This window comes from Eleutherodactylus coqui, chromosome 2 (assembly GCF_035609145.1).
Source record: "Eleutherodactylus coqui strain aEleCoq1 chromosome 2, aEleCoq1.hap1, whole genome shotgun sequence".
Lineage (NCBI taxonomy): Eukaryota > Metazoa > Chordata > Amphibia > Anura > Eleutherodactylidae > Eleutherodactylus > Eleutherodactylus coqui.
In genome coordinates, this window is record NC_089838.1 from 328205969 (window position 1) to 328219212 (window position 13244).

The window sequence follows — 13244 nt, forward strand, 5'->3', positions numbered from 1 at the left end:
TATATATATATATATATATATATATATATATATATATATATATATATATATATATATATATATATATATATATATATATATATATATATATGAGATATTTTGATGTACCCTGTTTCACTAAAATAAGCCCTTGTTATATTACATGAAAAAAAATACATTACCTAGCAGACTCCGTCTAAGTACACCTTCCCCCCTACTACTTTCTAGAGGTTCGGCGCAGTTCCTGCAGTCTGCAGCCACTCATACAGCATCACTTCCTGGTTAACCCTTTCCAGTCCAATTTGTATCCTGGTTTTCCTAAGGGGCTTACTCTTTTTCTGCCGTTACACAACAGCGCTATATGCTGGCTAAAGGTAGTACTGCATGAGGTGACACGTTGGATAGACTCCGACAGGAGAGAGGCTGGCAATATACAGTAAGAGAACCCCGATAGACGTCTTCCAACATCAGAGCTGTACAGCCTTAAATCATAATGTCTTCACAGGTCAGACAGTGGATTGGAAAGGGTTAAGGGATTCATAAATACCACCTCTAGGAAGTGACGCCTGGGATTGGTTCTTCAACCGCTGCTCAGCCAATCAATGCAGCGTTGGATAAACCAATGCGATAGCTGTGATTGGCCATGGTTCAGCCAAATTCATAAATTCCACCTCTACAAAGCGATGGCTGCTCAGCCAATCAATGCAGAGCTGGATAAACCAATCACAGCCATCACATTGGTTCATCCAGCACTTTATTGATTGGCTGAGCAGCGATCAAAGTACCAATCACAGCCATCGCTTCCTGGAGGCGGGATTTATGAATCCCATAACCAGGAAGTGATCTTGTATGGGCGTCCGAGGACTGCGGAAAGCACATCGTAACTGTGGAGAGCAGCGGAAGGGACTTGTACCAAGCCTGCTAGGTAAGTACAATAAGACATCCCCGAAAATAAGACCTACTGCCTCTTTTGGGGCAAAAATTTATCTAAAACACGGTCATGTTTTTGGGGAAACACGGTATCTGTATGCTTGACAAAGACCTTGTGGTCGAAATGTTGCTGTTATGTCCTTGGAGGAATAAAGACTTTTACATTCTTCCCCCTAAATGCTGTCACGTCTTCCTTCCACTTGATCGATGTAAGTCAGGCCTCACCTTTAGCTCGCGGCTCAGCCTTTGGAGCCTCCGGTACAGACCCTGCGCTGTGGTCTCCATCAGCTCCGTCTGCAGGGTGAGGAAGCGGCCGCTCTTCCAGTTGCCCCAGTTCTGTTCCCACTCCTGGGTGGCTTCCCACACGAGCTGCAGAGAGTCCAGGTCCTGTAAGAAGAGGACAGTGAGGCATACGGTGGGATAAAACGGTGTGACCCTCTCCTGCATGCCCAGCCATCAGCCTCACCTTCTCCAGGGCCTGGATTTCCTTCGAGCTTGGTTGTTCTATCTTAAAAATGCTCAGACCGGAGCGGATTGTGTTCTCCTCCTCCTTCAGGGCGTCCATCATCTCACGGAACAGGCTGATCTTTTCCAGGGCCGGCATACATCCCACAGAACTGGAGAACGGACCTGGAAGAGGGGGTGATGATGGGGGTTCACCTTCCATCCGACGAGCACAGTGTCATCATAGTTGTACGCTCCTCACCTTTGTCAGCAAACTCCTCCAGAACAGACCGAGACTTCTTCTTGAAGTCCTCGGCGGTGTGGATGAGACCGGTCTTGAACTTCTCTTTGGACTTTTTCAGCATGGACTCGCTGTCTATGAGGCTCTGCTGGAAGGACAGCCACGCCTTGTTCAGGGAGTCCAACGTCTGGAGGACCTGCAGGAAGCACAAGACACAAGACTTCACTAGAAGATTCTCTTTCCATAGATATACTGGCTGCGTTGTGTCACTACGAGCAGCTGCACTTGTGTTCTCTAGAGCTGTATTCATAGTTCTGTAAAAAAAAATGCAATGTGCCGGACTGTAGTGTGCAGGGATCTAAGTGTGTCTGGAAGCACAGTACTAAAGGATTCCAGCAGAATTGTAAATGCAGCTCTGGATGTGATCTGAATAACAGGCCAGAGAACTAGAACCAGTCCACCCGTTCAGAATGTACTGGACGGCAGCGACTCCTCCCATAGTAGACACTCATCCAGATCTCCTGCATCGTCTTCCCGGGACGCGCTCACAAACTTCTTCCCGACACAATAGTCGCTCAGAAGGCGAACTGCCCAAGAGCCTCTCGGACTCCGATCTGGATGTGCAACAGGCTTTTAAACTTTCCACTATGGTGGACAGCCTGACAGATGAAAAGTATCCCTCACAGTCGCTATCAGTCACCAGGTCATTTTCGCTGCGCTATGAATGTCGTAAAGGCCCCTCCCCTCTAATAGAAAACAGCATCTTATGGTTCTCTCCAGTTAGGCATTTTTTGAAGTTTTCCAATATATTCTATGGTACCATTGAAAAATACAATTTGTCCCGCAAAACACCAGCCCTCGTGTAGCCATGTCACTGGGAAAACAAAGAGGTTCTGCTTTTTGAAAATGCGGAGGGACGAATAAAAATGCAAAAACAAAAAAAGGGTTGCATCAGGAAGGGGTTAATGGGAATCTGTCAATATCTTTTTGCAGCCCTCACTGAGAGCACCATAAAGTAGTCTTTCACACTGATTACAGTGATATATCTGCTGTGTGCAGTAGTTTGGGAGAAACTTGCATTTTATTAGTAGCAGCCAGAGAACTAGTCCTGCATATTCATGAGCTGCAGATGAGCCACACCCACCCTCCTGCCCTCCAGCCAATGCACAGACAGCTGTCAATCACAGGGTGGGCAGGACTAGACTGCAGCTCATAAATATCGAGGACTACTTCCTGTAACTTGCTACTAATAAGATGTAAGTTTCTCCCAAACTACTGCACTGATACATACAGCAGACATATCCCTGCAGTCAGTGTGACAGTCACTACCTTGTGCTGCCCTCAGGGGTGCATGCAAAAAGATGGTGACAGTCTCTTTAATCTTACGCCTGTGGCTGTGATATACTCACAGGATCCTCTACCACCACCTCGTATTTCTTCAGGATTTCAAACTGGTCATGGATGGGCATGATCTGAGCCTCGGTCTTGGAGAACTCCCGCTGAAGGGTGTCATGCAGGGTCAGGCTCTGGGACAGTTCCTCCAGCGTCTGGGGAGGCTTCAGCACGCTACAGAGGAAAAGAACGAAAATTATGCCACATGACCAAACTAAAGGCAAAAAGTACAAACTGCTGGCAACAGAATGGGCCGACATCTCAAAGAACGCCCAGCAGCAGACACGTTGGAGCGGAGGAGCAGCGCTCACCCAATATGGCGCCACTTCAACCTCCTCAAGGAAGAACACTTACATCGTGACGTCTCCGGTCACATCCAGGCATTCAGAATGATGCAGCTCTGGGGTTACTGGACGGACATGTCCCTCTGCTTGTGCTCCGCCACTTTCTGTATAGGGCATACCCGGGTGTATGGACGAATTCTCATCCCTGCGCTGGCCATGACTGCAACCAGCTGCACACGAACAGCACCGTCCGTGGAGCTATTCACATATGTGATTTCTCGGATGACAGCGGCCCATTCAAGTCAATGAGCGCGCGAAAACCCGGAGCTCACAGATGATCTTCACTTGTGGATAGAACAGAGCTTTGTTTTTCCTTTTTGCCAAAAGAAAAAAAGTTGAGAATTTTTTTCTTTGGGCATAAAGGAAAAAAAAAGCTCAGTTCTATTGTCTGTTGCCGCTTGCGTCTGGGCGGCGAAGCTGTGTCTCCTGGACTGAAGGTGGAAGGAATCGCTGGAGCTGGGACCGCATGCAGTGAAGCTAAGGTAGCGAGCAGCCCTTTATTTTTCCATTTACCCATATGGATTTGTGCCCTGTTTTGCACAGATCTGTATTAAAGGGGTTGTCCAGGGCTAAAAAAACATGGCTGCCTTCTTCCAAACACAGCGCTACCCTTGTCCGTGGGTTGTGCCTGGTATTACAGCTCAGGGCACATTCCAGAGTGGCGCTGTGTTTGGATGGAAGCAGCCATGTTTTTCTAACCCTTTAAGTGATGCTAGAAGAAAAAAAGGTCATTCTTTGCTGTGCAGGAGAAAAACGTATAAAACACGAAAGTACAAAATGGAGGGATACAACGGAGGGATACAACGGAAGTACAAAATGGAGGGATACAACGGAGGGATACAACGGAGGGATGCAACGGAGGGATGCAACGGAGGGATGCAACGGAGGGATACAACGGAGGGATACAACGGAGGGATACAACGGAGGGATACAACAGAAGTACAAAACGGAGGGATGCAACGGAGGGATACAACGGAGGGATGCAACGGAGGGATGCAACGGAGGGATGCAACGGAGGGATACAACGGAGGGATGCAACGGGGGGATACAACGGAGGGATACAACGGGGGGATACAACGGAGGGATACAACGGAGGGATACAACGGAGGGATACAACGGAGGGATACAACGGAGGGATGCAACGGAGGGATGCAACGGAGGGATACAACGGGGGGATACAACGGAGGGATGCAACGGAGGGATGCAACGGAGGGATGCAACGGAGGGATGCAACGGAGGGATGCAACGGAGGGATGCAACGGAGGGATGCAACGGAGGGATACAACGGAGGGATACAACGGAGGGATACAACGGGGGGATACAACGGAGGGATACAACGGAGGGATGCAACGGAGGGATGCAACGGAGGGATACAACGGAGGGATACAACGGAGGGATGCAACGGAGGGATGCAACGGAGGGATACAACGCACGGACAGAAACACGATTCATGTCAGTCAGTATTTCAGACAGGAGGACCCTCTGGTGTGAATAAGGCCTCCGCGCTCCGCCTTTATGCACATGAGCGGCTCTGATTTCAGTCCAGTATGACGGACCGGCGTCTGTGTGTCTCACGCATCGCGGGTCCGTCTTTACTTTCGTATATCGCATGTTTTTCTCATGAGCAAAAAAGAAATGGAAGGAGATTCGATTGTTTTTCCATTGCTTGGCAACGATGCATGAGAGAGGCGGCACATACAGATGACACGCGTGTGCTCGCCGCTTCTGTACGCCAATTGACTTGGATTGGGAAATTGACTGTGGTGAATCTGTGCGCAGTCAGTCTTACGCACGGACAAGACTTACACCTGTGTTAGCAACCCCTACGGATCCTTCACACGGGCGAGGGCGGCAACAGGCTGTGAATCCCGCCTCCGTATCGCGCTCCCCGCCATGTGAAATCCCCGTGGATGTGAGGCGTTTTCATGTGAAAATAACTTCGTATCACTGCGGGGGTGAAGGGAATCCCCGGCGCTGCTGTCACCGAAAGATAGGAGATGCTGCGAGGCGTTTCCTGCATCGCATCGCCATGCAGGAAAACATCACTAATGTCAATGAGCCTATTCAGAAGGGGTCATATTTGTGCGTCTCGCTACGTGCGATTTTCCCGCCAGTGTGCAGGCAGCCTTCGGGGAGGTTCACACGGCGGGTTTGATGGGCAGAAAAAAATCTGGGTCAAAATTCACTTAAGGCGAGAAAGTTGTGAGAGATTGGTGTGTGTTGCGAGACGCACCAATCTCACATGAATATGAACCCCATTTTTTTGAATAGGCTCATACACAGGATTCTTTTTTTCCCGCGACGTGTTCTATCTTTGGGCGTGCTCTCGCATCGCCCATTGTTCCCAATGGGGCCGGTGGCATCATCGCACCACGTGTTAGGCGCACACGGTGCTGTGCGAGGTCTCCTCATTCTGAACCACTGGAGAAACTCTGCGATCCTGCGCCGCGGCTGTCAGCTTCATCCCCAAAGTGATGCGAAGCGGTTGTGTTACAAAAATGACTTGCATCTGCGGCAAAATCTTCCGTTGGGGAGCGCCGTATCGGGCCGTGATTCACAGCCTGACATCGCGCTCGCTCGTGTGAAGTTAGCCTACGTAAACCACGCACACACCCGGCTCGGAGGCGCGGTTTCTGCATCTGACGCATATTTGACTGATGCTCAGTTTAAACTTTAATTGATTTCTAAGGCAAAAACGGACGTAGAATACATGGATTTAACCCCTTAGTGACGGAGCTTTTTTGCTTTTTTCCATTTTTGTTTTTTCCTACTCCCTTTTAAAAAATCGTAGTTGCTTTATTTATCCATCGACGTCGCTGTATGAGGGCTTGTTTTTTGCGGGACGAGTTGTATTTTTTAATGGCACTATTTATTGTACCATATAATGTACTGAAAAACTTTTTAAAAATTCTTAGCGGAGAGAAATGGGGAAAAAAACGACATTCCACCATCTTTCGGTGCGTCCTGTTTCTACAGCACACAAATTGCAACAAAAACGACCTAATATATTTTTATTCTACGGCTCAGTACGATTGCTACGATACCAAACTTGTATAGTATTTTTTTTGCTGTAGTACTTTTATTTTTTTTTTAAGATATTTAATTTTTTTCAATTATTTTCTGCGGTCATTTTGTGCGCGCGATAACTTTTTTATTTTTTTGTCGACGTAGTTGAGCAAGGGCTCATTTTTTTGTGGGATGTCCTGAAGTTTCCGATAGTATCAATTTGGAATACATACGACTTTTTGATCACTTTTTATTGCATTTTTTCTGGGAGACAGGGTAACTAAAAAAGTGTATTTCTGGCGTTCTTTATTTTTTTTTTCACACAACGTTCACCGTGCGGGAAAAATAATGCATTACTTTGATAGATCGGACTTTTACGGACGCGGCGATACCAAATACATATTTTTATTTTATGATTTTGATTTTTTAATAATAGATATGGCAAAAGGGGGGTGATTTAAACTTTAATAACTTTTTTTTTTTTTAACAATTAAAAAAACTTTATTGATCTTTCTTTTTACTTTACTTTGAAGTCCCCCTGGGGGACTTTAACATGCGATGCTTTGATCGCTCCTGCAGTTTGACGTAATGCTATAGCATTACGTCATACTGCTTTTTTACAGGCAGTCTATGAAGCCACCCTGTGTGGATGGCTTGATAGGCAGTCTGCTAAGGCAGCCCTGGGGCCATTCATTAGGCCCCCGGCTGCCATGACACCTGCACGGCTCCTCCGATCTCACCGCGGGGGGCCGTGCCGGACCCCCAAACAGCGTTCGGGGGATTTAAATGCCGCTGTCAGAATTGACAGCGGCATTTAAAGGGTTAATAGCCGCGATCGGCCGAGCGCAGCTATTGCCCGCAGGTGTCAGCTGTAATAAACAGCTGACGCCCGCGCTGTATGGAGGGAGATAGCGGCGCTACCTCCCTCTATACACGTCCTGCAACAGCAGGACGTAGTTTCCTGATGGGGCGGTTGTTAAGGGGTTAAACACCTGTCGTGAAAAACGCGTCAAGACAGGGACAGGGTGTCCTGCTACAAATCAATGGGACACATACTGTTAGTGTTATTTTGGAACAGGATAACAGGATTTTGGTAGAACGCACCGTAAAATCACTTTCTTGTTAAGTTCATTGGGGGGCACAGAGAAGACCTTGAGATTTCCCCGTCCGGCCGCGGTGGCCAAAGTCCTCGCTGTGCCCCCCAATGATAAGGATGAGGAAAGCACCACAGTACGCCGTAATCAGAACTACTGCTTATAAAAACAGTGTACCGCATTACAGGATGCCAGGATGCAATATTGTGAATGCAGCTCTGGATGTGACTAGAGCACAGGTGGATCCTCACCGTTCAGCATTATCGCTCAGGTAGGCATGAAGCTCCATCAGCTTCTCGGTCGCCATGTGCCTCAGAAGCCCGGTGAACTTGTTCTGCCACTCGTTGCAGTGCTGCACCAAGGCGTACTTCAGCCGACTGCAGTCCAGCATCACAAACTGGATGTTCTGCACGGTCTCCTGCTTCTGCACATTGTTGGCCAGCTCGGTGTACCTGCGGGACGAAGGGGCTTACATGAGGAGGGGAAAAAAATACTGCTCTGAAAGACAAATGCAAGAGAAGGCTGCAACCGCTCTCACCGTGCAATGTCAGAATCGAATGCAGACACCATAGGGTTAAGTCTCTGGTATCGCCGTATCAACGTGTCTTTTTGGGGCTCCCAGATCAATCGGAATGAATCCCAAGTCTTCAAGTAAGCCTGGAGGAGAGAAGCATTGGCCGCCATTCCTGCACTGATCTGATTCTGAATCTTCTTGATTTCTTCATCACGTTCTGAAGGATAAAAGAAGAGCTGCAGTGTAAAGCATGGGCAACAAGAGATCAACAGCCTTCAACGCAAGTTCAAGCACTTTGGTCAGGAAATCAGTGGTGACATTATGCAGTGCACCTTGGGACGACAAATCTCATTGGCAATCTGTGTAGCGGTCATCACTTGTAATGTTGTAGAGGGGGCTGGCGGCCATATTGGCTGTTTCGGGTTTGTACAGCAACAAATCTGGGAAGAGGTTTATATTGTAGGTCTGTTGTGCGAAGGATTAACATGTGATGTTTGGTCGCCTACTAGTGGGAATAAAGTGTAATCGCATGTCAGTTCTATTATTATTCTCATAGTTCTAAAAGAGAATTCCCATTGGCTGCAGGGTATCATGTGGGACGTCTGAAGGACTCAGGCACCATAGAGAGGTGTACTTCATGCCAGGAGAGAGAGGGGAGCATTGGCTACTTGCTGGGTGCCGAATCAGCCAAACAAGTAGGGCCACATTTTAGTCAGGCCAACGGTCTTTAGAAACAAGGACTTGCAGCTCAGATGACAGGGGGCGCTGTGGAGATGACGGCTATGGTCCTCGGTGCTCTTCTCCTGTCACCGGGATGTGTGCACTATTGTTGTGAACCAGAGTCCAGTTTATGTTATTGCTTGGGACCGGCACTCGATGATTCTGCGATATCATGGACACCACCGCCTTCATTACAGCGGAGATCCCTACGGAACAGACACTATTAGGCCGGGTTCACGCGGTGGATTTGGATTGTGGATTCCGTGATCAGCGTCCGCCAGGGAGATCTGCGGTAAAACGTGGGCACTGAAAGGCATTTTTTCGCTTTTTCATGCACACTCGCGGATACGAATTGCGTATTCCATGAGCAGAAGAAAAATCGCAGAATACTCTATTTTAGTGCGGATTCCGCGCGGACTGCCCCCATTGGAGTCAATGGATGAGAGTGTTTCGTTGCCCATATACAATTAATATTGTGTATAAGCGGCAGAAACGCTCGCAACTTCATGGTGAAAACAGATAGAAAAGTCGGAACAGAGGGGAGAGAGATCCGTCTTCCTCGCGGACGATACACTAGTTAATAGACCGTACTAAGCTGGTCAGCCTCCCCTTATCCTGGTCGGATGTACAGTAGGCTGGCCCTGCTTATAGTTAGTAGACCGTACTAAGCTGCTCAGCCCCCCGTATCCTGGTCGGATGTACAGTAGGCTGGCCCTGCTTATAGTTAATAGACCGTACTAAGCTGGTCGGCCTCCCCGCATCCTGACCATATGTACAGTAGGCTGGCCCTGCTTATAGTTAATAGACCGTACTAAGCTGGTCGGCCTCCCCGCATCCTGGTCGGATGTACAGTAGACTGGCCCTGCTTATAGTTAGTAGACCGTACTAAGCTGGTCGGCCTCCCCGCATCCTGATCGGATGTACAGTAGGCTGGCCCTGCATATAGTTAATAGACCGTACTAAGCTGGTAGGCCTCCCCCCATCCTGATCGGATATACAGTAGACTGGCCCTGCTTATAGTTAATAGACCATACTGAGCTGGTAGGCCTCCCCCCATCCTGATCGGATATACAGTAGACTGGCCCTGCTTATAGTTAACAGACCGTACTAAGCTGGTCGGCCTCCCCGCATCCTGATCGGCTGTACAGTAGGCTATTCCTGCTTATAGTTAATAGACCGTACTAAGCTGGTCGGCCTCCCCCCATCCTGATCGGATGTACAGTAGACAGGCCCTGCTTATAGTTAATAGACCGTACTAAGCTGGTCGGCCTCCCCGCATCCTGACCATATGTACAGTAGACTGGCCCTGCTTATAGTTAATAGACCGTACTAAGCTGGTCGGCCTCCCCGCATCCTGATCAGATGTACAGTAGGCTGGCCCTGCTTATAGTTAGTAGACCGTACTAAGCTGGTCGGCCTCCCCGCATCCTGATCAGATGTACAGTAGGCTGGCCCTGCTTATAGTTAGTAGACCGTACTAAGCTGGTCGGCCTCCCCGCATCCTGATCGGATGTACAGTAGACTGGCCCTGCTTATAGTTAGTAGACCGTACTAAGCTGGTCGGCCTCCCCGCATCCTGATCGGATGTACAGTAGACTGGCCCTGCTTATAGTTAATAGACAGTACTAAGCTGGTCGGCCTCCCGCATCCTGGTCGGATGTACAGTAGGCTGGCCCTGCTTATAGTTAATAGACCGTACTAAGCTGGTCGGCCTCCCCGCATCCTGATCGGATGTACAGTAGGCTGGCCCAGCTTATAGTTAATAGACCGTACTAAGCTGGTCGGCCTCCCCGCATCCTGACCATATGTACAGTAGGCTGGCCCTGCTTATAGTTAATAGACCGTACTAAGCTGGTCGGCCTCCCCGCATCCTGATTGGATGTACAGTAGGCTGGCCCTGCTTATAGTTAGTAGACCGTACTAAGCTGGTCGGCCTCCCCGCATCCTGATCGGATGTACAGTAGGCTGGCCCTGCTTATAGTTAATAGACCGTACTACGCTGGTCGGCCGCCCCGCATCCTGACCATATGTACAGTAGACTGGCCCTGCTTATAGTTAATAGACAGTACTAAGCTGGTCGGCCGCCCCGCATCCTGACCATATGTACAGTAGGCTGGCCCTGCTTATAGTTAGTAGACAGTACTAAGCTGGTCGGCCTCCCCGCATCCTGATCGGATGTACAGTAGGCTGGCCCTGCTTATAGTTAGTAGACAGTACTAAGCTGGTCGACCTCCCCGCATCCTGATCGGATGTACAGTAGGCTGGCCCTGCTTATAGTTAGTAGACAGTACTAAGCTGGTCGGCCGCCCCGCATCCTGACCATATGTACAGTAGGCTGGCCCTGCTTATAGTTAGTAGACCGTACTAAGCTGGTAGGCCTCCCCCCATCCTGATCGGATATACAGTAGACTGGCCCTGCTTATAGTTAATAGACCATACTGAGCTGGTAGGCCTCCCCCCATCCTGATCGGATATACAGTAGACTGGCCCTGCTTATAGTTAACAGACCGTACTAAGCTGGTCGGCCTCCCCGCATCCTGATCGGCTGTACAGTAGGCTATTCCTGCTTATAGTTAATAGACCGTACTAAGCTGGTCGGCCTCCCCCCATCCTGATCGGATGTACAGTAGACAGGCCCTGCTTATAGTTAATAGACCGTACTAAGCTGGTCGGCCTCCCCGCATCCTGATCAGATGTACAGTAGGCTGGCCCTGCTTATAGTTAGTAGACCGTACTAAGCTGGTCGGCCTCCCCGCATCCTGATCAGATGTACAGTAGGCTGGCCCTGCTTATAGTTAGTAGACCGTACTAAGCTGGTCGGCCTCCCCGCATCCTGATCGGATGTACAGTAGACAGGCCCTGCTTATAGTTAATAGACCGTACTAAGCTGGTCGGCCTCCCCGCATCCTGACCATATGTACAGTAGGCTGGCCCTGCTTATAGTTAATAGACCGTACTAAGCTGGTCGGCCTCCCCGCATCCTGATCGGATGTACAGTAGGCTGGCCCTGCTTATAGTTAATAGACCGTACTAAGCTGGTCGGCCTCCCCGCATCCTGATCGGATGTACAGTAGACTGGCCCTGCTTATAGTTAGTAGACCGTACTAAGCTGGTCGGCCTCCCCGCATCCTGATCGGATGTACAGTAGACTGGCCCTGCTTATAGTTAATAGACAGTACTAAGCTGGTCGGCCTCCCCGCATCCTGATCGGATGTACAGTAGGCTGGCCCAGCTTATAGTTAATAGACCGTACTAAGCTGGTCGGCCTCCCCGCATCCTGACCATATGTACAGTAGGCTGGCCCTGCTTATAGTTAATAGACCGTACTAAGCTGGTCGGCCTCCCCGCATCCTGATTGGATGTACAGTAGGCTGGCCCTGCTTATAGTTAGTAGACCGTACTAAGCTGGTCGGCCTCCCCGCATCCTGATCGGATGTACAGTAGGCTGGCCCTGCTTATAGTTAATAGACCGTACTACGCTGGTCGGCCGCCCCGCATCCTGACCATATGTACAGTAGACTGGCCCTGCTTATAGTTAATAGACAGTACTAAGCTGGTCGGCCGCCCCGCATCCTGACCATATGTACAGTAGGCTGGCCCTGCTTATAGTTAGTAGACAGTACTAAGCTGGTCGGCCTCCCCGCATCCTGATCGGATGTACAGTAGGCTGGCCCTGCTTATAGTTAATAGACAGTACTAAGCTGGTCGGCCTCCCCGCATCCTGATCGGATGTACAGTAGGCTGGCCCTGCTTATAGTTAATAGACCGTACTAAGCTGGTCAGCCTCCCCGCATCCTGATCGGATGTACAGTAGGCTGGCCCTGCTTATAGTTAATAGACAGTACTAAGCTGGTCGGCCTCCCCGCATCCTGATCGGAAGTACAGTAGACTGGCCCTGCTTATAGTTAATAGACCGTACTAAGCTGGTCGGCCTCCCCGCATCCTGACCATATGTACACTAGACTGGCCCTGCTTATAGTTAATAGACCGTACTAAGCTGGTCGGCCTCCCCGCATCCTGACCATATGTACACTAGACTGGCCCTGCTTATAGTTAATAGACCGCACTAAGCTGGTCGGCCTCCCCGCAGCCTGACCATATGTACAGTAGGCTGGCCCTGCTTATAGTTAATAGACCATTCTAAGCTGGTCGGCCTCCCCGCATCCTGGTCGGATGTACAGTAGGCTGGCCCTGCTTATAATTAATAGACCGTACTAAGCTGGTCGGCCGCCCCGCATCCTGATTGGATGTACAGTAGGCTGGCCCTGCTTATAGTTAGTAGACCGTACTAAGCTGGTCGGCCTCCCCGCATCCTGATCGGATGTACAGTAGGCTGGCCCTGCTTATAGTTAGTAGACCATACTAAGCTGGTCGGCCTCCCCGCATCCTGATTTGATGTAGAGTAGGCTGGCCCTGCTTATAGTTAATAGACCGTACTACGCTGGTCGGCCTCCCCGCATCCTGATCGGATGTACAGTAGGCTGGCCCAGCTTATAGTTAATAGACCGTACTAAGCTGGTCGGCCTCCCCGCATCCTGATCGGATGTACAGTAGACTGGCCCTGCTGATAGTTAGTAGAC

The 13244-nt window shown here is 49.6% G+C and overlaps 1 protein-coding gene across 1 annotated transcript in view; it reads right to left on the reverse strand.

The window, feature by feature from the left end:
• DNAH2 (dynein axonemal heavy chain 2) overlaps nt 1-13244 on the reverse strand; it is a 194374-nt gene that overhangs the window by 83709 nt on the left and 97421 nt on the right. The window contains exons 20-25 of the mRNA XM_066593827.1: nt 7969-8161; nt 7682-7882; nt 3004-3160; nt 1616-1790; nt 1376-1539; nt 1135-1296 (exon numbers count right to left, since the gene is read on the reverse strand). Coding sequence (XP_066449924.1) covers nt 1135-1296; nt 1376-1539; nt 1616-1790; nt 3004-3160; nt 7682-7882; nt 7969-8161 — 1052 coding nt within the window. The remainder of the gene's footprint in view (nt 1-1134; nt 1297-1375; nt 1540-1615; nt 1791-3003; nt 3161-7681; nt 7883-7968; nt 8162-13244) is intronic.